The sequence below is a fragment of the Dermochelys coriacea genome, chromosome 9, assembly GCF_009764565.3.
Source record: "Dermochelys coriacea isolate rDerCor1 chromosome 9, rDerCor1.pri.v4, whole genome shotgun sequence".
NCBI lineage: Eukaryota > Metazoa > Chordata > Testudines > Dermochelyidae > Dermochelys > Dermochelys coriacea.
Window position 1 is genome coordinate 92,426,154 of NC_050076.1, and position 24,439 is coordinate 92,450,592.

The 24,439-nt window shown below is 42.2% G+C and overlaps 1 protein-coding gene across 3 annotated transcripts in view; it reads left to right on the forward strand.

The window, feature by feature from the left end:
- The window catches only part of NRK (Nik related kinase), a 128,885-nt gene that overhangs the window by 93,612 nt on the left and 10,834 nt on the right, over positions 1-24,439 (forward strand). For 2 of the 3 annotated variants that reach the window (XM_038416767.2, XM_043492931.1), the window contains 11 exons: positions 545-633; positions 2,117-2,235; positions 7,115-7,208; positions 9,769-9,945; positions 10,833-10,962; positions 11,367-11,525; positions 14,444-14,587; positions 16,429-16,563; positions 19,978-20,078; positions 21,569-21,718; positions 24,034-24,193. In XM_038416767.2, coding sequence (XP_038272695.1) covers positions 545-633; positions 2,117-2,235; positions 7,115-7,208; positions 9,769-9,945; positions 10,833-10,962; positions 11,367-11,525; positions 14,444-14,587; positions 16,429-16,563; positions 19,978-20,078; positions 21,569-21,718; positions 24,034-24,193 — 1,458 coding nt within the window. Of the gene's footprint in view, positions 1-544; positions 634-2,116; positions 2,236-7,114; positions 7,209-9,768; positions 9,946-10,832; positions 10,963-11,366; positions 11,526-14,443; positions 14,588-16,428; positions 17,684-17,830; positions 19,871-19,977; positions 20,079-21,568; positions 21,719-24,033; positions 24,194-24,439 lie in introns of those variants that run through there. The other variant, XR_006274465.1, reaches the window with a different exon arrangement.

The window sequence follows — 24,439 nt, forward strand, 5'->3', positions numbered from 1 at the left end:
CTATGCTGTTTCGGCTCAACAATCATATGAAGTGCTCAGAAAAACATGCATGTGTGGTTTGGGGCCTCAGGGTTTCCATCCTCTGCTTTGGCCTGCAATGAGTGGCATGCGGCTAGGTGGCACCCACTGCTGTGGAATGTGCCGAGCAATCACTGATGTGATGAGCTGTTTAAGAGGGGTTAGGCTGACCCGTCGGTCCCAACCCTGGCACATCCACTTTCCCCACTCTTCTCGTTCAGAGAGCTGCTGCTTTTCCACGGTACGCAGCGCTTGTGCGAGCCAATTGGCTTCCACTCTGCCAGCCTCACCCTAGGCAGCAGAAATGCATCGGGACTTCCACAGCCATGCAGGGCTGCTGGCGGCGGTGGGGGAGGGAGGGGGCGGCTCACCCTAAACAATCAAAGGAAGGCTTCCATTTCCATAAAAGAGAAAACGATACAATGCAAGCATAGGAGGCCTGTGTGTGTGTTGAGGGATTGTCCTGTTGTTGTATGTGCCATGTGTTTAATGCTTCTCTCTACAACTCTCCTTTTGGGGAATCAAGGCTCGTCTAAGGCAGAGAGCCCAGTGTCCCAGAACAACCCGCAACAGTGCAAGAAGTCTGAAAATGCTCCTCACCCGGCCCAGTTTTCAGTAGGTTCTTTTACTGCCAGCACTGTTTTGGTTTCGGTCACACTTTCTAGTAAGGCTACATTTATAAACAGTATAAATGTTTTAACTGACGTTTTAATTAATGGTTAACCAGTTGTTATAGAGTCCAAGTCAACAGGCTGCTCATAGGCAGAGCATATAACCCCCACTGTAGCACAATCTAGTGCTGTCCTTATAACCCTCTGATCACCTACCACTTATGACTGTAACATGCTTAATAATGTATTAACCCTTCAGGAGCTGTGTATAAATGTGCCTTTAATATAAAGTGTGACCTCTGTTTCTTGGGGTTTTTTTTTAATTAGTTCAGCCTTGTAAAGTTGGGTGTTTGCCCATCGGTTCAGTTAACTGGAGCTAACATGCCCTGAGCAAGAGATCATACATGGAATGTTTGGTATTTTAAAAGTTGCAGGGAAGGGCCTAGATGGCTTGGAGGAATGCATAGCCAGAGATTGGGTCAAATCTAGAGCAAACCTGTGTCAGCTAGCTGTTTGGCGGTCTGCATAAGACAGGTTTGGAGGAGAGGAAGAATGGTCCAGGGCTTAGGGAAAAAGCCTGGGACATCAGAGAACCAGGTTTGCATCCTTTTGTGGCCTTGAGTAAGTCACATATTCATTCTGTCTCAGCTTCCCATCCTTAAGAAGGGAGATAGTAGCACTTCCCTATCTCACAGGGATGTATTAAGACAAATACATTAAAGATTGAGTGGTGCTCAGGTACTGCGGTAATGGGCGCTATAGAAGTATCATTGGTAGATAAATGATGGTTTCACTTTATTTCCCAGTAGACTTGTATCCACATTATCAAAACCACCATCACAATTAGTACCGGGTCCACTTTAGCAGACTCAGTAGAGGCCAAGTCCAATTTATTTCCAGTTTAGGGCTAAATTATGGCATTTACCCACTGGCCCAAGTAGGCAGCTGGGCTGAGGCTCCTTGAAGCACAATCCCTCCCCAAACAGCCTGGGGAAATGTGTATATAACATGAAAGTGAGAGGTTTGTTTTTTCTGTGTATAATACCTCTCCACACAAGCATTTTCTACACAGATATTAAAGCCCATCCCTTAAATATCATTGAGATTTAACCTAACCTTGGCCCCAAAATTCAAAAGTAACATTTTTAAAGAGCCAAGATTGGATGAAAGGTGCTTATATTACTAGTGAACATTCACCCTGCTAAATTGTGGTTAGATGTTTGAGCCTAAAATTAACAGCTTGGTTAAAATTAACCAGACGCCATTGCTAGAGTAATTCAGTCATTTTAGTTTAGCTCATTATTCTTTGTGTACTACCTGGCTCCAGTGTTGGGCGTTGCAGAAGTGTTATCTGCCTAATAAAGAGTTTTAGTTAAAAGTTGCAGTAACCATTTACCAACTAGAAATGGAATAAGATGGCTGCTTGCTCATGTCGTTTTGCAGTGGATTCTTAAATGGGAAAATGCAATCGAGTTTTCTTTATTCAGAGTCCAGCCTTCTTCGCCAAAGGGAAAGACGGTGCCAACATATTCTCCACAGTAGCAGAATATTCATCATCCAGTGATGAACTGCTCAGCAGCGATGATGATGATATGATTCACACAAGGTTAGCTTTTTTCTTTTGTTACTAATTTGTTAACTCTCAAAGGACAAGTTGGTGTAAATGAGCCCAGCTGTATTGACATAAGAGCCACCCCTTTACACCAACCGACAATGTGGCCAGTATTATTTTGATTTTGCAACATTACAGTGATCAGATGGTGTATCTCCAATTTGCATGCTTTTTATCAAGCTGATCTCAAAGTTTTTTATTCTCCTTTAGCTTTCCCGTTCTCTATTGCAGTTTTTGTGAGTGAGATCTGAAATGCCTACCAGGCATTTAAAAGGCATATTTTCCTGAGAAATAATTGCTTGTGCATTGCTATTACCATTTGTTACCAGTTGTTTTCAGAATGCACATCTATTCTTTCCTCCATATACTCCTGATTTGTGTTTTACCGTTTTCAAAGCACAGGGGGGGAAATGTTGAAAACTCTCGAGCTTGTTAGTTTTTGTTTTATATAAGGCCTTATTTTTCTTGAGTGCCTCTCTTCCAGACTTCCCTTTGTGATCTGAAAAAGGACGTTTTTATCAATTGTAGGTGAGAGTTCATTGTAAACTTCAGATAATCCAAAAAAAGTATTGCTTCACTGTATAACATTAAACCTATTACTTGATTTTCAGAGTTTTGTGGCCCTCTCATGCAAAATTAATTCTGAAGTTTCTCATCACTGTCCTTTTAACTCCACATAATTCTCTTCTAAATCTGAGAATTGCAGGGCCTTTTGTAAAAGGGAATTCACATTATGACCCCCATGAGGTTTGCCTTTAGATACATGGAGTCATGTCTAGAAGTTTTGTGCCATCAAAAGTATCATCTCACCTCTCAGTTAATAACCCAATCTCAGTTGAGCACCATTTCAATTAAATGATAGCTCTGCAGGGAAATATATCCTGCTTAATGCTAATTGGATACAGGAGACCCTAGTGGTCAAAGTGAAATCTGCAGCGAGTAATGACTCTTTTCAGGACCTGGATAAAAGTTCCATTTTAACTTCCACAGGAGTTAAGAATTTAAAAACTTTTTTTTTCCCACTAAGTACGTGGTCCAAAGCCCAATTAAGTTAATTGGCTTGCATGGGCTTTAGATGAGACACCTATGGCCAGGTTCTAACTGGCCATTGAAAATAAGCATATTTCCTTATTCCCAGTCAGGGGTGAAAGTAAATTAGAGGACTTACTGGTATGCCGGAGTCCTGAGCAGGGGGCGTGGCCTCAACCGGAAGAGGCAGGCCTTAAATCCCCAGGCCCTTTAAATCTTGATTTAAAGGGCCAGGGCTCCAGCTGCGGTAGTGGAGGCTGGGAGCCTGGGGCCCTTTAAATCACCCCCGAGCTACCAACTGCAGAGGCGGCTGGGAGCCCCGGGGTTTGGGGGCGATTTAAAGGGCCCAGGGCTCCAGCTGCCGCTACTGCAGTGGAGCCCCAGGCCCTTTAAATCACTGAGGAGCCCTGGGGGCTCCCGGCTGCCACCACTGGAGCTCCGGGGCCCTTTAAATCCCCACCAGAGCCCTGCCGCCACTACCCCAGGGCTCAGGCAGCAGGGCTCAGGCAGGGATTTAAAGGGCCCCGGGGCAGTAGCAGCTGCTGGAGCTCCGGGGCCCTTTAAATTCCTGCCAGAGCCCCGCCACCACTACACCAGGGCTTTAAATTGCCCTCTGGGAAAGCCAGTCCGGCTTACCGGTACACCGTACGGGGCGTACCAGTTTACTTTCACCTCTGTTCCCAGTAGAACTACAAAGCAGCTTTGGTATCTGCTCGTATTCGGGCTGAGAACAGATGAAAGAGAGAGAAAGCCACATCTTGCATAATCTGTCCTCTCTTGGAGTGCATAAATTGCCAGGGAGCTGAAGGCTATGTCCACATTGCAGTTGCAGTATAGCCACATATGAAGAAAGTGTCTTGTCCCCTTGGCCAAACCCCATTCATTGCTGCTGATGTGGAGGATCTGAGGAGCAATCTCTGGGCGTGTTTTCAGGGGAACCAGGACAGGGGCTGTCTTTTGCCATGGGCTGTTCAGCAGAAATGGTTTGAGTGCTATTTGCTGCTCTGCTTATGTACCAGATAAGTCAGAATTTTCTTTTAATAAAAGACTTTCATGCATGTGGGCTGCATGTGTTAAACTATCCATATGCCTGTAAATTGTATGTGCCAGTGTACTGCATTTATGCATATTAATACCACTCCAGTGAGAATACATCTCCTGGGAGACTTCACAATGTTCAAATAACTCCATTTCCCCCTAAATCAGAGGATTTCTTATGGCTCATTTTTATAGATCAGTTTCACATCTCAGCTCTGAACTTACACACAAAATTCATACTCGCCCCACCCCTGGATTTGTATGGCTCTCTTTGGTCACAGTTAATAAAAGTGGATTTCAGTTTTCCTTCAGGGCAAGTCCTACTCACCTTCCTCATAAAAGCAGTCCCTCCTCTGTCATGTCATGCTTCCTTCCAATTTTATTACGTTTGCAATTGTTTAATTTAATCCCTTCTTCAGAAGCAAATCATTGCTCTTCTTCATGCTCTGTTCCTCTGAAAACAATAGCCCCTTGCACTGCACTGGCTCCATTGTTATTGCCTTTGCTTACAGAAGACAACTGGGACCGATTGTGATACAGCCCCAGTAGTACAATAGAGGTTTTCACACCAGGCTCCAGAATCAATTAATAGAAAATGTGGGGGGGGGCAGAAAATAAAAATAAACCTCAATGAAAAGGCACTTGCGTATATCACACACAAAATATACAAATACTAGTTCAGTCCTCCAATGGTGTTAATTCAATACTGATCCTCAACTATCCTGCTGAGGATCTGCCCCTCAGAACGTACCTTTGTTTGTCATGGAGTGAGCGGAAGCCCGGAAGTCAGGAGATTTGGGATCTGTTGCCATGTCTGCCACTAACTCACAATGTGACCTTGGGCATGTCACTCACACCTTTCTGTGCTTCAGTTTTCTCATGTATAAAGTGTTGATGACAATAGTTTATGTACTTTTGTACAATGCTTTGAAACTCCACTGTGCTGTGCCAGCACTAAAGAGAATGAAAGCTCCCATGTGTTTCAAGCAGAGCCGGATCAGGCTCATGGATTCTGTCTCCACTTGATAGGAGGAACCCTATGCACTTGTACTCTTCCATGCCCATCATATTAAGAAAAACTGCACAGTTTGACTTGTATTAGAGCAGAGTGTCATCATTGTTGTCATCATCTCCACCCCAGTCCACGCTCCGCCCTTTCCTTACAGCACAATGATGGCTGGGAAATTCTTGTTGAGGGTCACCTGAAGGAGATGCCAAGGGCACCTTTCCCTTCTCATCCAATCCCAGGCTAACTTTGAGTCTGGCCATGTGATTGGCTGCCCTGGAGGCCCTAATGGGACATCTGATTGGCATGGAGGGTGGAACTAACCTTTCCTTCTGTAGGCTGCTGCTGGGGAAGGTGTGGAGCCAGTTCCTGCAGCTGTAACAATTATTTCCCACCCTACTAATGTGCTGAGGGAGGAGTTGAGTGTGTTATAGGGTTTAATACATGGACATGTTACGCATATTTTGTCTAATATATTTCCATTTTCTTTTCCGTTGGGGCAAACTCAGATAGCATTTGCATACCTTTTTGTGATTAGCATTGTTGCTACTCTTGGTATAGAGAAAGTAAATAAGGAAGTGCTATTTATTCCTTCTCATAGTACAAGAATAAGGGGCCACCTAATGAAATTAATAGGTATCAGGTTTAAAACAAATACAAGAAAGTATTTTTTCACGCAACACACTGTCAATCTCTGGAACTCCTTGCCAGAGGGTGTTGTGAAGGCCAGTACTATAACAGGGTCCAAAAGGGAGCTAGATAGATTCATGAAAGATAGGTCCATCAATTTCTATTAGCAAGGATGGTCAGGGATGGTGTCCCTAGTCTCTGTTTGCCCGAAGCTGGGAATGGGTGACAGGGCATAGATCACTTGATGATAACCTGTCTGTTCATTCCCTTTTGGTCACCTGCCATTGGCCACTGTCAGAGGACAGGATACTGGTCTTGATGGACCTTTGATTTGACCCAGTATGGCCGTTCTTATGTTATTATGTTCTTTGGGGCCTCATGAGGTTCTTCCTGGCCATTTGGGCCAAAATTGAGGGGAGGGAGGTAGTTTTAAACTCCCAGATTATCATTTGGAATTCAAGGTTAATTGTTGCCAGGGGACATTAACATCCACTAGTAGAGGCTCGCAGGGATAGGCTAAGTGACTGCTGTGTATGGAGGCACAGGTTTAAGGCTTGTACTCCAGGCCTTGTGTCTAGGCCTAGACGGGATGGAAGTTTTCATAATTGCTAGGGGCCTTCTCTGTGGCTTTTAGGTCAGTAAACTGAAGTTGAATGAAAGGGTAGCATATGGGGGGATGGTTGGCCATGGCCAACTTTGCTGTACAAATACACATTTTCCCCATTTGTTTCTTTATTGTTGTTTTTTATTTATTTAATAATAATAATTACAGCTTTTGGACAAAAATTCACTAATGTGGGACATACTTTCTTTGGGGGGCAGGGGCGTGGGCAAAGTACATAGTCACGCCTGTCTGATGTGACTACTCCATGCAGCAAATATATATTGCCTAATTGAAGTGGTGTCTGAAAAAATTATATTGGAGTCACTGGGGAAAGTATAAAGTAATCACTTGGTATTTGGGTGGTAGAGGGGTTTCTAGTGCAAGTCGTCCGTAGTGCCAGTTTCAGCATAAAGTCTATGTAGATTTGTGTGCAAGCTAATCAACTTGCTCCCGTACAAAAATAACCAAGTGTACTAGCTACTTCAGTGGCGTTAGTTGGTTTTAGAATGTGTGTGTTTTGTTTTCACCTGGATTTGGTCTGCTCATTAATTGGAGTTTGTTACCAGGCAACTGCTAAATAATGGAATGGCAGATTTCTCAAGGACAGGAGTTCCAGATGGAATTGAACTGAAACCCCAAAGCATCGTAATAGAACAGAAGGTAATTTGGCCATTTGAAGGTGGGGGCGGAGGGAAGGTGTGCGAAGTCAAATTGCCTATCATTGCTAATGTACATGATAAACATCATTTCTATTTCTTCTGAACAGCACTGAGGTCATTTTACTGTGAAGTTTTGATCTGCAATTTCAAATTACAGCTACAAACCCTTAAGCGATTTTTAAGCCATTTCAGGTTTTGTGCCTCCTATAATTCCGCTTATTATTACAAAATTGTGCCTCCTTATTTGTCTTTCTCTCTTACTGAGTAGAAGAGTTTCTTGAATCAACAGATTTGTTAAAGGACCTACATAACACAATACTATCAATCATCATAATACAGAATTAGGGTCCAGATTTTTGACCCTCTTTATAATGTTTATAACTTAGGGAGAAATATCCTCTCACTTTTTAAATCATTACCCAGTGAAAAATATCTTCATTCCTAGGAATTTAAGAAATCATAAAGGACTCCCACAAAACCAGTATATTGTGCTCTCTTACTCCATCTGCTGGCTCAGCTCCACCTGCATAATCTAGCAAACTGTGTTCCCAGAGCAGATGATATTGCTGGTACACGAAAAAAGAAAGCAAACAAAATAGAACCATTCACTCCATTACTGCCTTGAAAACACCAAGCTGGAGTAATAATAAAAATACTTTGCTCTTGTAGAGCACCTATTATTCACAGGCCTTGAAGCACTGACAAACATTAATGAATTTATTCTCATTTCAAGGATGGAGAAGCTGAGTCACAAAGAGATTGAGTGACTGCCCTCAGTCATACAGGCAAAGTGTGGCAGAGCCAGCAATAGTGCTCAGGTTCCCAGGCCCCAACCCTGGCTTCTGAGCCTCAGTCACGATAGCATCCTTCCTCTCTTGGGAAGGAATCAAATGTTGGTTCCCCAACTGAAAAAGCAGCAAAGAGCTTAATCATCTTTATAGTTAGAAAGTTTTTCCTAGTATCTAACCTAAATCTCCCTTGCTGCAGATTAAGCCCATTACTTCTTGTGCTACCTTCAGTGGCCACGGAGAACAGTTGATCACCATCCTTTTTATAACAGCCCTTAACATATTGGAAGACTATCAGGTGCCCCCATCAGTCATCTTTTTTCAAGGTTAAACATGCTCAGGTTTTTTAAAAAAATTTTCCTTAGGTCAGGTTTTCCAAACCTTTTGTCATTTTTGTTGCTCTCCTCTAGACTCTCTCCAATTTGTCCACATCTTTCCTAAAGTGTGGTGCCCAGAAATGGACACAGTCCTCCCGCTGAGGCCTCCCCAGTGCCCTGTAGAGTGAGACAATTACCTCGCATGTCTTACATACAACATTCCTGTTAATACACCCCGGGATATTAGCCTAATGGCAAGTTTAAAAAAAAGTAGAATAAAAAATGCTTCCCTTTAATTTCCAATTCATTATTTGTCTTTTAAAAGACAAACAGCTTAGATTTAGAATTCACTGCTTGTCTTCAAATACATTGGCCAGCATTCACAAAGGCTTAGTTTACTTCACTAGGTTGTTTATCAGCCAGCAAACCATATAGACTACTGCTTCTGATTCAGCCAATGTTACTTTTTTTCCTTTAGTATAATTCAATAGGAAATTTCTAATGTAAAACTTAGCATCCCATTGCTTTCCTACATCCCAGCACTGGGGGTCCTCAAATACTATCCTTCCCCTTCATCCTCCAGATCCTTCTGCAGTCCACTCACCTTCTAGAACATATATCAGTGCCTCAATGACCCTTTACAAATCCCATCTCAAGGTCCATCTCTTTCTCCCTTGCCAATGGCTCCTAACCCTGCTTTCCCTATGTTCAGTCATTTTCCCTGAAACTTGGGCCATTGTACCCAGAGCCCTCTGCCCTACCACATCTATAGATGCTACTTGTGTGATGTCTTATAAACCCACTGAACTGACCGGTATTTATCTATCCAGATGTCTGTGACCCTACTAAGGAAGGCTGCAGTATAAAAATGCACGGCATTGATAAGAGTGAGATTCTTAGTCTTCCCAGTCTTTTCACTGTCCCTTTACAGAATGCGATTATTCTGTAATAAAAGCTTACGGCTACAGTAAGTGAAAGTTTTAATGACAAGGACAATAATGAGGGTATGGTCTGAGAACAGGGCTGGGATCAAGGAACTCATGAGTTCTGACCCAGCTCAGACGCTGACTCTACCTGTGGTCGAGGGGCAAATCATTTTGTTTCTGTGCCTCATTTTTTCTACCCGGATGACAGTACATCCTTACCTACCACTTGGGGATGTGAAGATTTACTAATTAACTAATGAAGGCTATTTTGTAAATCAGGCGCATTACTGATATTGTATAAATGCTTGCCATAGATCAGCATGTCAGTGCACTGTCATTTGAATTTAATATTTTTGTCGCTTGACATTTATGCCATAAGCTGATTTTCTTTACCTGATGTACCACATAGAGTACTGTGCGTCCCCTCACCGTGCCCCACCAGTACTTTCTGTCCTACCTCGCTAGGGTTACGCGATGAAACAAAAGTATGTTGTGGTGAATTTAACTTCCCAATCTGTTTTCATGTGCAGAATCATATTACAGAGAAACAAAGTTGTAGCACCCAGGAAGGACTCTGGAGCATACACAACCAGAACTATCTCCTGCCAGATCTCCTACAGCAAAGCCAAATTTCAGACTCCTCGGCGAACCAGCAAAAAGTTACCCAGAATAGTCAAGGACCTCAGAACAAATCTGTAAATAATAAGGTATAGCTTCAAACTGTGTTCATTAGATTCACTGCAATAGCACTTCCCTCCATTCCTTCCTTTTCCCCAGCATAGGGGCCAAAGGGTGAAGGGCTTTTAATCCCATGGATCAAATCTCGTCAAGAGAAGAGATCTTTGATCCCCTTGCTTCTCAAAGAGGCTTGAACCAGGGGCCAGTAGAAAGTCTTGGGTGCCCTAACCCAATTCCTACTTCCTCTCTTGTTTCTCCATCCGTACTCCTCTATGTCCCCCTTACTCTTTACTCCCTCCTTTTCCCCCTACCCAAACATTAGTATACTTCCCCTGAACTCCATTAGTATACGTCTTCTCTTTTCCCATGGTGCTAATGCTCTTAGATTGCTGCCTTCAGCCCTGTTCTAGGGTGCTACCTTAGCTACACATCCTCTTTCTGCTTTGCTGATGGTGCAAATCAGCAACATCAAAGGAACATCTCCAGCACTGCCAGGTGAGGGATAACATTAAAGGTGAAAATAAGTCATAACTCTCTCAAGAGACAGGTCTTTAAAACAGCCCTGGGTTGCTGCAACAGCATCCTCCTGGCTGCAGAGAGGTTTGAATAATGTCCTACTTCAAATCAGACAGCAGGGAGTGATCTAAACGCAAAGTGTCTGTTATTCTCTCTCTTCCTCTAGGGACCAATTAGTTCACTGCTATGCTGTCTTGTCATGACTCTTTGCTCAGGCTTCCTTCATTGTAGTTCAATTTGTACCACAAACTTGCGCTTCAGAATTGTTGTTCATATCTAATTATGTCATGTACAGTTTCATATAAACCTCAGAGAGCTTTCCAGATACCAACAGTGCTACGCAATATCTGTTCCCTGCCATCAATTTCTGAAGTGAAAACCGACCTTATTTTCATTGTAGACATCAAGTGCTGAAAGTACACCCTCAAAGGGAAGTTCATCATCTACAACATCCTTTACTTCGTTCATAGATCCTAGACTACTACAAATCTCACCTCCCAGCAGTCCAGCAGGGCCTACTTGTAGCTCTCGTGAGTATACTTGCTCTTATCATAAAATGCATCATGCCTGGCTCTTTTGCAAAAAGCACCTGGCTTAATTCTTGGAAATTAAGATTGGAATTTTCTGGTGACTTTTTGAAACTCTAAATCCATGTTAATAGTGTTGGATTTCATTGCACTGCTTCTGCCCAGGCTCCTGATGAAGTGTGCATTATTCTGTTCTTATGTGAGCCCAATGCATATTCATGAATACATCAGAAACTGTGCAGACATATGGTTCTACCTCATGCTACGTTAAGTTTTTCAGAAACTATTCCCTGGGTGTTGAAACATGCAGCTCTCTGGGCTTGCTTTCAAATTGCAATAAACAAGTCATGTGTGGGGTGTGACCAAACACTTACATCTTTGATGACTCCTTGTGTCTTTTCTTCCAGCGTCTAGCCCCAAACCAGAGCCTATTAGGAGAGGGAATGCAAGGAAAGGCTCTGTTGTCAATGTCAACCCCACAAATATCCGGCCACAGAGTGACAGTCCAGAAATTCGCAAATACAAGAAGAAATTTAATTCAGAGATCCTGTGTGCTGCTCTGTGGGGTAAGCTTAGAAATAAAGAGGCATCTGTCTAGTTAGAAAACATGGACAGCATGTTTCTAACAGCATAGGCTATGCTGAGATTTTGCATTTGTATTGCACGTCATCGCAAAGTGATTCATTAACTATTTACCTACAGCGGTACTTAAATGAAGCCACCTTAGAGGTGGAAGGTGACAGCCAGATGCATCTCCGTTGCAGAACATTCTGTGCAACAGAGTAGGAAGACATTTTGGTGAAGGCACTAAATTAAAATCTTTCTCACTGAAAGAGCCAAGAGATCATCATGCCCTTCCAGAGCATCAGGACCTGGGTTTTGAAGGCCTTGCCAGAACATTTCCCACACAGTAAACCGCACAATATTTTATGAATCTTCCTTAGCTGAATGAAGTGCTGAATTGACTGTGCCAAGCTTTACCAAATTATCCTTCAGGTTCTGGGAAGTGGAAATAATGCCACACCTGAAGCTGAATGGGTTAAGCCAGTGGCTCTCAAGCTTTCCAGACTACTGTACCCCTTTCAGGAGTCTGATTTGTCTTGCGTACCCCCAAGTTTTCCTCCTTAAAAACTACCTACTTTCAAAATCAGACATAAAAATACAAAAGTGTCACAGCACACTATTACTGAAAAATTGCTGACTTTCTCTTTCTTTCCATATAATTATAAAATAAATCAATTGGAATATAAATATTGTACTTACATTTCAGTGCAGAGTACATAGAACAGTTTAAACAAGTCATTGTCTGAAATATTAGTTTGTACTGACTTTGCAAATGCTTTTTATGTAGCCTGTTGTAAAACTAGGCAAATATCTAAATCAGTTGATGTACTTCCTGGAAGACCCCAGGGACATGTGTACCTCTGGTTGAGAACCACTGGGTTAAGCCATCCCCTCACATACGCTATATATTCCATAGAGCAGTGGTTCTCAAACTTTTTTTTTTGTGGATCACTTGAAAATTGCCAACTTAATGCTCTTTCTAAATGTTGTTTTTACCGCTAGGTAACTATTGTAAGGCGCTTTGGATAAAAGTGCTACATAAAAAAACGTAATAATAATTAACTTTTTTGGTTCTATAAATAAAAGCACACAACTAATTTTTTAATACCAGTAGTCTTACCTTTCTAATGCAATGGATGTGCCCTCACTCCCCTGCCACGGCAAGCTGGGGCTGGGAAGGAGGGGGTCTCTCCCTCTCTCCCCCATTGCAGCAGCCCCCAAGATGGAGCTGGGAAGAGGGGAGGTCTCTCCCTCTCTCCCCCGCCATGGCAGCCCCTGAGCTGGAGCTGGGCAGGAGGGGGTCTCTCCCCCACCACAGCAGCCACAGGCCTCTTTCTCTGGCCGCTGCAGCCCTGAACGTCCTAAATTCCCCCCACACTCTCCTCTCACCCCACTGCCTCCTCCCACCTACCCCCTATTCCCTCCCCAAGGGCACCACCTCACCTTACATGTGCGTCTTCTCCAGGGTCCAGGCATCTAATTAGTGGAGCCACGCCTGCGTGACTCCACTAATTAGGTGGGTGGCCCGTCATTCTCTTGTGTGTGGCCGCCCAGGTGCGCACCTTAGAGGGAACTGTCTGTGGACCACCTGAATGGAGCTTGGTCCACGGACCACAGTTTGAGAACCTCTGCCATAGAGTCTTTCTATGGAAATCTTCTCTAGAAGCTAAAACAGATCAAGACATCAATTCTATCAGAGGCTGAACTCCCTCGACACCTACAGATTTCTCAAGAGGTACTCAGCACCTTGCAGGATCAGCCACTACAGAGAGAACCCAGTGGGTATAAATCAGCACAGATTTATTGACTCCAGGGGAGCTACTCCACTTTAGCTCAGTTGTGGACAGGGCCCGCATTTCCTAGTGCCTTCGCTCTGAAATGGTTTTAATCATCCATCTGTTTTAGGACAAGAAAGAAGATGAGCTCTGTGGAGCTGACACAATATTTATCTCCAGTCAGCTTGAGTCTCGCATGAAAAACAAAATAAATGAATGAAATAGGGGAAATGTTATCCAAAGGAAATGCGGATTTCCCATTTACAGCTTCAGTTTTGTTTAAGGCATGTTTAAAGGAGGCCAAGATTTTAAATTAAGAACAGAACATCGTAGCAAAGTCTGTAATTACATGTACACTGAGGTTGAACAATGCCAGGTCCTCATCGGAGCATTGCCAGTAAAAACGATGGTTTTGTGCAGTGTGATACCTTATGCTGTTTTATTTCCACTACAACATACTAATTAGGAACCTTTCCAATCGCTCCAGCCAAACTGAATCCCCATCCAATGGGTGTCAGTTCATGTCAGCAGCCCATTGGAGCCTTCACTTCGCTGGGAATAATTAGATTTCAGATGGATTCACTCCATTAATTTGGCATTCAAAAGCGCCTTTATGAAACACGGAAAATTTCACTCCTGAACAGTCCACTTCCTAGCATCATTTGTTCCTTTTCTAGTGTGCCCTGTGCTTGAGACTGTTACTCCTCATTGAATTTGGGGTTGGAGTTGGTTCATAGATTTTTAAGGTCAGAAGGCACCATTATATTGTCTAGTCTGACCTCCTGCATAATGCAGGAGCATTAGTGGAGTTGGAGGTTTTGCAATATTGATAGTCTGCTTTTGGGATCACAAACCAGTTTGAGTTCACAAAGCAGTTTAAATCCACATTGACTTCAGGGGGACTATTCATGCTTAAAATTACATGTGCACTTAAGTACTTAGCTGGATTGGGATTTTATTGCATTGTGAAGTGGTGAGAATTTTGTAATTCACTTTTCACGAGGTCATCTGGATAGCGCCAGAGAAGATATCAGAGATAGTTAAGAGAAGGAAGGCCAAAGCAGAGTCAGTTATAGATAAGCAATTAATGCTGAAATATGCTATGCCTCAGTAGACAATTGACAGTGGTTTTTATGTACTAACAGGGGTAAATTTACTGGTGGGGACGGAGAATGGGTTATGGCTGCTGGACCGAAGTGGACAAGGAAGGGTTTACTCACTGATCACAAGGAGAAGATTCCAGCAAATGGATGTTCTGGAAGGACTCAATGTGCTAATCACCATATCAGGTTTGTTCAGTGTCTAAAAGTATCTGACCCACTTTATAAATTATAAAGAAGAATTAGGTTATGAATTAGGTTATAGACTTTCCTCTTGTAGGACAAAGCAGGACAATTATTTTTGCTAATAGGAAAGCACTCTTTGGATCTCCAATATTTGCATCCTCCTTCCAGATTCATCTGTGACTTGGGATATGCCATTACATGCTTAATGTGTAAAATGGTTTGTGGGATATAAAAATGTGTTGAATGCTTAAAACATCATTCCATTGCTGCTAAGGAAGTCTGTGTTTGGTTAATTGTTCATATAACATGTGAGCATCGCTCTAAGCACATTTCCATCCAAAACATTGTTAAATCACATCAATGTATGGCTGGCAAGAGGGCAAATAAATCATGTGGGGTCCTACCCTGCAGGTGCTGAGGGCCTCAGCTCCCATTGGCTGCCATGGCAGCTGAGGATGCTCAGCACCTCACAGGATCAAGCCCTTGATGGGAAGATTGGAATGGCTTCTATTTATACACAGGTTGGACACGGTGCATTTGGCATAACTGAAGCCTGTGCTTCCCAGATACACTCGTTCCGACTTTCCACGTGACGCAGCATCCCTTTTGAGACTCTCTCTTGAATCTAGATTGCTATTTGCCTTATATAAGTCTAAAAACAAAATTAAAAAGACTTCTTGAGATAAGGAATTACAAAATAATGCCCCTCCCTCTGGTCATAGGGTTCACTCACTGCTGGAGTGAGGTGGAGGTGGCGCCTCCTCCTGGTGGCTCTGGGGATTAGCTCTTGCCAGGCGCTGCCCTCCTCTGGCCGTGTCGCTACCCATCATCTCTTTTACTCTGAGGCACCTCTTATTCCCAGAGCTGCAGCTTCCTGTTTGTGGCTTGGCCCTCCAGCCAGGTCACTAAGTTCTCCCCTTCCAGGGAAATGAAAGTCCTTCCAGACCAGCTGGCTGGCTCGTGTCGCCAACGTACTGCGCCACTTCCCAGTGGCTAGCAGGGAACCCAGACCCACCCACCCCACTGGGTTCCAGGCCAGGGATCCTATGATAAGCAGCCAAGGTCTGTACTGTCCTACCCTTTGCTGCCGTTTCCCTGGGCTTCGTCCTCCTTATCTGGCTTCCCCTTCTTTCTGGGTTTTCCAGTCCAGCCTCCCTCCTCCCAGGTAGTGATTGTAGACTACTTCCTTCCAGCCCCTTGCTGCTGTCAGCTTCTGGGCTTTATACAGCCCCCTCCTGATCCTGCCCAGCTGAGACCATTTCCAATTAGTGGCCTGCTGCCTATCTTCTTCTTCAGGTGCAGCCTGGGCAGTTAATTGGCCTGCCTAGCCCTTTAACCTCTCCAGGGCTTGTGTAGGGTGGGCACCGCATCACACCCTCCAACAGGAATCAAAAGAAAATAGGTGCCTACAATGAAGGCTGACAATTAATTGGAACTGATGAAACTCCCCCATCCAGAATGGCTTTTCCAGATAATATCTGTAATCCTCTCTTCAGACTGATGTCAGATGTTCTAATCTCCCATCAGGCTTGGGTCTAGGGGCAGCCATTCTGTGGGTGTAGGAAAAACCTTTGTGTGAAGTCTGAAGACTGGGAAAAGAGAAAAAAATAAATACAGGTGTTCAAGAGCCACAATACAATCGGTGTATCAGTGCCATGGCAGACATCGGCACTACATGGTGTCTCCTCTTCTGCACTGCTGGCCTCATGTCTCACGTGACTTCGCTGAAATGACACAAGTCTCTTCGCACTCTGAGTCATAACAATCACCAAGGCTGAATTCAAGAGATTTGTACTGCTCGGAAGTAAAATGTGATACCTCTTTTTCTGATCCGTGCGTGTCAGGCAAAAAGAATAAGCTGAGGGTGTATTATTTATCCTGGCTGAGAAACAAGATTCTGCGCAATGATCCAGAGGTGGAGAAGCGGCAAGGCTGGGTGTCCGTGGGAGACCTGGAAGGCTGCGTGCACTACAAAGTCGGTGAGTCTTGTTCATAGGCAGCCCTACGCAGTCCTCCTTTCCTATCTGATCACACGTATTGGCCACATTTTCCTTCACCCTTATTGAAAAATTATACCGGGGCTTGGTCATTTCTTCAAACCTGCGTGCAGTACATCACGGATGCCCCCCTCCCTTTAATTCCACATTGCTCCTCCCTTTGCAGCCGTTGCCAAGAGGGTATACTACTCTTTGCTACAAGGGCTGGCTGAACTGAAAGGCAGGATGCTTCTGTCGCTCAGCCAGTGCTTTCAGCATTCCGGGGTTGGCTGGCATCCTCATTGTTAGTGACATTTTTCACCTGCGTCATACCAGTCTCCTCTTCTGGCCCTGAGTACCTGCACAGTATCGGTATCAATGGGATGCCTGCAGGTAATTGATCAGGATGGGTGTACCACAATTCGTCCCTGTCTCTATATTGTATAAGCCCTAAATATACATATCAAAGTTATACTTAAGTATGCAGTAAAATGCATTTGTGACCAGAGCTGAAATATCATCTGGCTCTTATTCGGCTTCTGCATTGAGCACTTTTGAAGATGAACACCAGTATATGTGACAGTCATTATTACTTTAGCACTTAAGATATTTCAGTGATGCATGCTGTAGCAGAACATAAAATAGATTTGACTGTATTAAAAGATGCTATATTACAGTTGTGTTTTCCCAAACAATATAGCAAACTAATGTGTGGGTGGATGGGTGGTTGGGATGGGGAGGTCTTTGCCTTATATTCGGTTTTATTGCTTTGCTTGAACAACACAGTGCTTTAAAAATTGGCATAGTTTGGAATGAAATCAGAGACAGAAAGCTAAATAGATCTGCGTGAACCTATAGTTATTTTCTTTGTAATTATAGTGCAACTGCATTTATTTTCAACTCTAATGGCTCATTTTTAGGTTTTATAAAGAAAAGTATACATAAATGTAAATGTACACTTGTTTGCAGCTTCTGGGAGGATGGGCATGAGATAGAAAATAACTTAAGTAGTTTGACAAAATGGTCATAGAAAAGACTCTCAGGGAGCCAGAAAAACTCTAACTTCTAGAGAACCCCCTGCAAACCTCAGACAAAAAGCCTCCCTGAACCTTGACATTTCCAGGTTTCAGAGTAGCAGCCGTGTTAGTCTGTATTCACATCGTATTCTTCATCGGATGCAGTGAGCTGTAGCTCACGAAAGCTTATGCTCTAATAAATTTGTTAGTCTCTAAGGTGCCACAAGTACTCCTTTTCTTTTTGACATTTCCAGTTTACCAAAATGTGGTCATGTCTACAGGAGTTGTGCGGATGCCCTTGGACTTTGCAGACAGCATCCACTTTAAACTGACTTCTCAACTTTGACCTTCAGCAAAATGCAATATATTCCTCTCTCTCCACAGTCAGCTAAACAGGGATTGTCTCTGATGCTTTGCTGCTTTGGGCAAGCAGCAGCTGCTATTTCACTGTTTGCAAATCCTTGTGTATTTTAACCTTTGTCCTTACGGGCACTTTTCCCGTAATCAAGAAAAGGCTGTTTTTTATTTTCTCTGCCTAGGTTGGCCTTTCTCATCAGTTTTCCATCCTCGTCCAGCCTCGCCCCTTCACCGAGCTGCCGTTATGTGTTGTGCCAGTGTGAAATGGTCCCGTTTGAGTGGCGTGTGCTGAGCATACCCTTACTCCCCCAGAAATGATTCTTACCTAACTTGTGTAACACCTGCATCTCTTTTAGAGAACCTGACTGTACTTTGCCACACAGACACTGAATGTAAAACAAGGCAGAAAGAAATGTGTAGGAAAGCAATACCCTTGTGGCCTGTTCTATTTCTGAGGGAAATGCTCATGTCTGGCAGAATTAAAATAAAACAGACCAAAAAAACCTTAATTTTCAGTGCCCGGCTCTGCGTTTACTGTTCATAAACCCAACGTGAGTTTAACCAGCTCAAAGAAACTGCTCCTCTCTGAAATGCTTATTCAGCTTGACACATGGGGAGGCCACTGTGCCCATATGCTTGGGGATTTAATTGCCACCATGCACGCTGAGAAGAGAATAAAGCCTTTAGAGCACCACGAAGGAGCTCAGCAAACCGCTGGCCCTCCTTTTGTAGCCTAGAAGATATCACAACGTGCACTTGATAGCATCGCTAAGTAATGCTGACGGGGGTCTGTTGTTTGACAGCAAATCCTTTCAAAAAGCAATTGTCTATGGAAAAGTTTGCACAGCTGTTTGTCTGATGATTTCCCCAGCCTCTAGCAGCGATTTGAGGCCATCTCGCTGGATAGAAGCAATAGTAGATGATCGAGACCATTATGCAGGCTTTTTGTTATTCGTTTGTACAGCGCCTCGCATGATGGGCCTGGGACCTCCATGCACGCCTGCAGTACCCACACAAAACCAGATAAATAAGAAACAGAACCAAAAGAGTATGGAAGTCGGGATGGTGTCTTATGGCCATTGCCATAAAGCCATGATAGAGCCCTTAGCCTCTCTGAGACTGGGAATAATAGACTTGCTTAGTTGATAGGGGTGGTGTGCAGACTAATTCATTAATTTTTTTTATACTGCTTTGAGAGCTGTACAACAAAGGTGCTCTTTAACAGCCCAGCTCAGTGCCTATTGAAGGTAATGGAATGACTCCAATAATGGGCATTGGATCAGGCACTCAGTACAAGGTATCAGTATTGTAATTGTCAAGCATTCATGCCAGAAATCTGACTGTAGAATTTCTTGTCCAACCCAGGAACAGAAAATTATCCTCTGACCTATATACGTTCAGACTAAAAGCTTTGACATCCCATCACCGAATACTATTAATGAACTGCTTGCAAACACTGTACAGATCTTTCTGTGCCTCAGTTTAAAATCTTTAAAATACCACCTTTGTAAAGAATTTTGAGCAGTAGATAATGGTATAGGCCCAAGTTTAGACTTCAATAAAATAATAATTTTGCATTGCTTGCTTCCTTCCTCTCTCGGGTCTATATAGTGACCAGACAAGCCCCAATCTTGTATAAATTTATGCATGTGAGTAACTTAATCACACACAAAAGTGCTTTCAGAAACAGGGCCTTAGATCAAGTGTTTTTAGGGCACTGACCTGTCTTGATTGTATGTAAGGTAGCTAGCATACATTTGGGTGATAAATAAATAATAAATATTAATAATAACTATAAGCATTGGCTGTGTTACTGAAAGTCATTGAACTGAAGGTTTAAAGGAAAGGAGAGATTATTTACAAGTTGTTGTTAAATATCAAGGACCAACTTCTAATACCATTACTCAGTGAACAACACCTTACTCCAAAAATAGTCCCATTGAAATTATTGGGTGCAATTAAGGGCATCAGAATCTGAACTTGAAGTATTCTTGATTTGTATGGGCCATCTGAAACTGAAATAATTGTTCCTTTTGTATTGTAGTGAAATATGAGAGAATCAAATTTCTTGTTATTGCTTTGAAAAGCTCCGTGGAGGTGTATGCTTGGGCTCCAAAGCCCTATCACAAATTTATGGCTTTTAAGGTAAGATAGGCCTCATCTCACTTTAAAGGTATCATTAGCACCCTCACTGTTTTATCCCCCACCGACTGCTCCAGATTTTGTTGTTTTGTGTAACATTTATTTTTAATTTAGGAGTAAATGAGTAAACTTTTTTTTTAATTTAGATCATTTTGCTCACCATGCAAATGCCACATGTCAAATTGTCTCTTAAACATTGCTGATGTGCTTTTACTAATTGTTTGCAACATCTTGTCTAAAATATGTGTTTGGACACATGAGCAAATGAACTGCCCCAAAAGTAAGGGGGGAAAATTCAAAAGAGTTGGCTTTTCAAAAATGCTCAGCGTTGGTCTAATACCCTATAAAAATCTATGGGGGTTTGGGCACCTAAAGGAGTTAGGAACCTTATGCAAGTCATTAGGAATTGGATAACTCACTCCCTTAGGATTCTTTAATCCTTAAATCCCAGCCCTTGAGGTCAATAAGAAAGCCCCCATTGACTTTAGTGGGAGCAGAATATAGCCAGCACTGAGCACTTCTGGAGATGTCAGTCAAAATTAATCAAATTTAGCACAGAAATGTGATTGATGGCCATCGTGCTCAGCTGTATAATTCAGCTTCTAAGTTACAAAATCAGTAAGGTACTGTCAACAAAATTTAATTTCAAGTATGAGGAAAGAAACACCTAAACCTTTCCTTGAAATCAAGATAATTGTGACAGAGACTGAACAAACTTTTGGGTTTCATCCAAAATAAACAGTAGAAAGTTGACTGGAGCAGAAGTTTACTCTGAGAAAGGAAATCACAAACTCAGATCTTTGATAAACAGAGAAATGAAATAAGAATGCTGAAGTACTAGAAAAGAGCCTGGCTCAGATAAGGGACCAAATTTTGTTTGATTTATTCAGCAGTTCATAGACTTAAGTGGTCCTAATCACCTGAGTTAGGTAAACAGATACTAGCTGTAAGGCCAAATTCTGCCCTCAGATATAGAATCATTGGGATTACAGTTGTAATTGAGAAGAGAATTTGACCCTGTTTCTGATGTAGGGATGTATTTTTAGGAAACTGCCTCTTTACAAGATACGTTAGAAGCAGTAATTCCTTTGTCTTCAATATCTAACTCATATATCATTGAATGTACTAATTTACAATAAACTAGAGTCAAGATATAAAGTGCTGCCTGTGAATATATTTACAGCTCCAATATCTTTTGAGGGTTTGGTATGTTTATCCTCACACCTTCCTTTGCTATTCTTTTACACTTCTCAGTAACTTGCACCTTTGAGTTGAAAAAGGAAGATAATAAGATTCCGTTGTAACACAGGAACAGGGACGCTGATGTAAATGTGACATATAATAGCCATCCAGTTTTTGAGTTCTAGTAAATATTGAAAAAGGTTCATATTTGTAAATGTGAAAAAAACAAACCCAGAAACCGGCGGCTCAGGTAGCAGTTCCAATATTCATAATGTGTTTATAATTTTATCTGACTTTTCTCTTCTTTCCAGTCATTCACTTCACTTCATCACAAACCACTGTCAGTTGACCTGACAGTTGAAAATGGACAAAGATTAAAAGTGATCTATGGCTCACAAGTGGGATTTCACGCTATCGATGTGGACTCTGGGTCTGTTTATGACCTGTACTTGCCAACTCATGTAAGATATTACTTCCTAAAGCTGAAATAATAATTGAGTTGTTTCCTTATTTATTCCTCATGGCTATAGGTTAATAGTGACTAGATCAGTGGTTTGGATCTAGGTTATCTTCTAAGAACTTGTATAATTTAGGCTAGCCAACAAAATGTTCATGTTCAAACACTTTAGAGACACCCCGTGCTCACAGTAGGTCTCTATGCAGTGACAGTGCTGTGCAGGATTGGGGTCTAACTACAAAATGAGCCTAAGCAAATCCCCTGAACTTTAGGGAGATCTGATTCCAGATCTAAACTTTATCGTCTGTGCTCCGAACTTTTTACATGTAATCCACCCCCCACCCTGCATCTTCCAACACAGAGAAACCCACTCCTATGGCGTCTTACCTCTGGAAACCCAGCTGAAGACCAGCCCAACTCCTAGGCACCCAAACAAGCAGTGCCCACCAAACTATATGCCTGTGCAGTCATTCTAGTAGTTACAGTGATGTTAATTTTGTAAACACATTTGCATTAAAATGTAACTTATGTAGATATCTAGTTGTTGAAAACAATTATTTCTATTGATCCAGTTGCTAAAGACCCATGTTATTTTTATACGTAGCATAAAGTGGTTTCTTTCATCTAAAAGCTAATCGCTTCTTTGATTATGGCACCATTCAAAGTTCACACTAGTTTATAAGTCTAACCAGGATTGCCTGCCCACTCCATGTGTAATTTGGTTGCTAAGCATGGCAAATGATTTCTTGTCAAAGAGATAATTAGCACAATAGATAAAAGGCAAGGGACAAGGTGAACCCTTTTAAATGATTTAGTTTTGCCACACACTCCAGATATAATGATGTACATCAGGAAAGATATTTCCCAGGTGAACGCCCTGAATATGGGGCACCTGTAGAAGAGCTGTGACTCCCTTTGTGTGCACTCTTCCACCGTAAGTCAGCATGTGCTAAAAATACTTTTTCTCTTAGGAGTCTTGGATCAGAAATAAATGTGCTGCTACAGTGGGCTGTATCGTTATTTTAGGGACTGTCTCATAGATGATGATTATCACAAGCTGGTTTTCAGTGTTGGCAGCCCAGACTTACTTTAATCTAACAGACTGAGTTGAGACACGCTTGCTTTCTGTACCCTCTTTTCCCTGTTCCCTCTCTCTCTCGTCTGCTTCAGTTGCTCATGAGAATATCAAGGCAACGCATTAAAATTGCTCTCCGACTCTGGATACCTGTTTTAGTGTTACGGATAGTAGTTGCGGAGGCACGGACTCAAGTGGTTGGCCTGAGTGTATTCAGTTCGGCAAGTACAGTTTCTGTGCTTCTTTTCTGTTTATTGTGCCATTACCATGTGCATACATGTATTGGGCTGAAAAAGAAAAGATATGTGGGTTTGCTTGTGAAAAATGACCCTCCACTTGTCTGTCTCTTCCTGTGGAAATGCTGATTGGAAGGATATTTCATTGTTTATGTAAAGTGAAAAGATTCTGTTAGTGTTTTAGAAATGCTTAGTTATTGTTTTGTTTTTTGTCTGAAAGTACTTTCCATAAAAACCCACCTCCATAGCTATATGCTTCTTATAAATCGTTTCTCACTTGGGAAGTGTGTTGGCTGGTGTGAGAGAGATTCTGGGTCCTGTTCTGCTGTTGGACTATTTTATTGCATGCAATGCATTGTTCCTGTGGCATGGGTGTAAAATGTAAACCCAATAGTATTTAAAGCAGCACTTTCTTTGTTTAAGGACACTGTATGTGAAGCAGGGAAAGACCTTGCAGAGATGTTCACATTTAGAAAGCTCAGGTGATTCTTTCAAACTACCGTAAATATTGTCATCAAAAGTGCTAATGAATCATTGTTATAGCTCATGAGTTATGCTTGGTCTGTATCACAGAAAATGGAAGCGTTGGGTTCCTAGAATAGGGAAGTTGAGTAAGTTGTCTTCCATCCTCTTCTAAAATCATCTTTGAATTAAAGTATGGCTCACGCTCCTTCTGTCACTTTATATACCAGCATTTCATGAACAAGCCAATAAATCTCATTGTATATCAGATGCTCCTTGGCTTCTTTATACCAAGTAATACTTGTAAATATAAAGTGAAAAATTGAACAGTGACTTCTATACAAACCTAGTATAATAATATCTAAAGGGGGAAATATAATAGCCCTTTTCAGCTAGCAAAATATATAGCCCATCATAAACCAGGTATTTACTTTCTGTGAGTGGTGAGTAGGTGGTTTTTTTGCTCTGCCAAGCTATTCAGATTGATATAGTCACTAAAATTGCAGTCCATTTTCTGATATAAATCTTAATAAAATACAATTTCAGATCCAGGGGACTATTCACCCACATGCCATTATTATCCTCCCTAATACCAATGGAACAGAACTTCTACTCACCTATGAAGATGAAGGAGTCTACCTTGATATATATGGGCACTTCACAAAGGAAACTGTTTTACAGTGGGGAGAAATGCCAGCATCTGTAGGTAAGTATGATAAAACAGCACTGTGTTGAATGTAAGATTCTGTTGTATGAAGTCTGAGTTCGTTATTAGGTTTGTGTCTACCTGAAAGGGGTTGTGTGGCACATTAAGCCATTTCTGGTTAAAACAGATTTCTAATGAGCAGATAAATGTATGTGCATTTCTGTACATTCTTGAGCCAATCAATGATTATAAAAGGGTCTCTGCATTTGTTTGTATTCATTTCATGGTATTTATGCCACAAAGGGT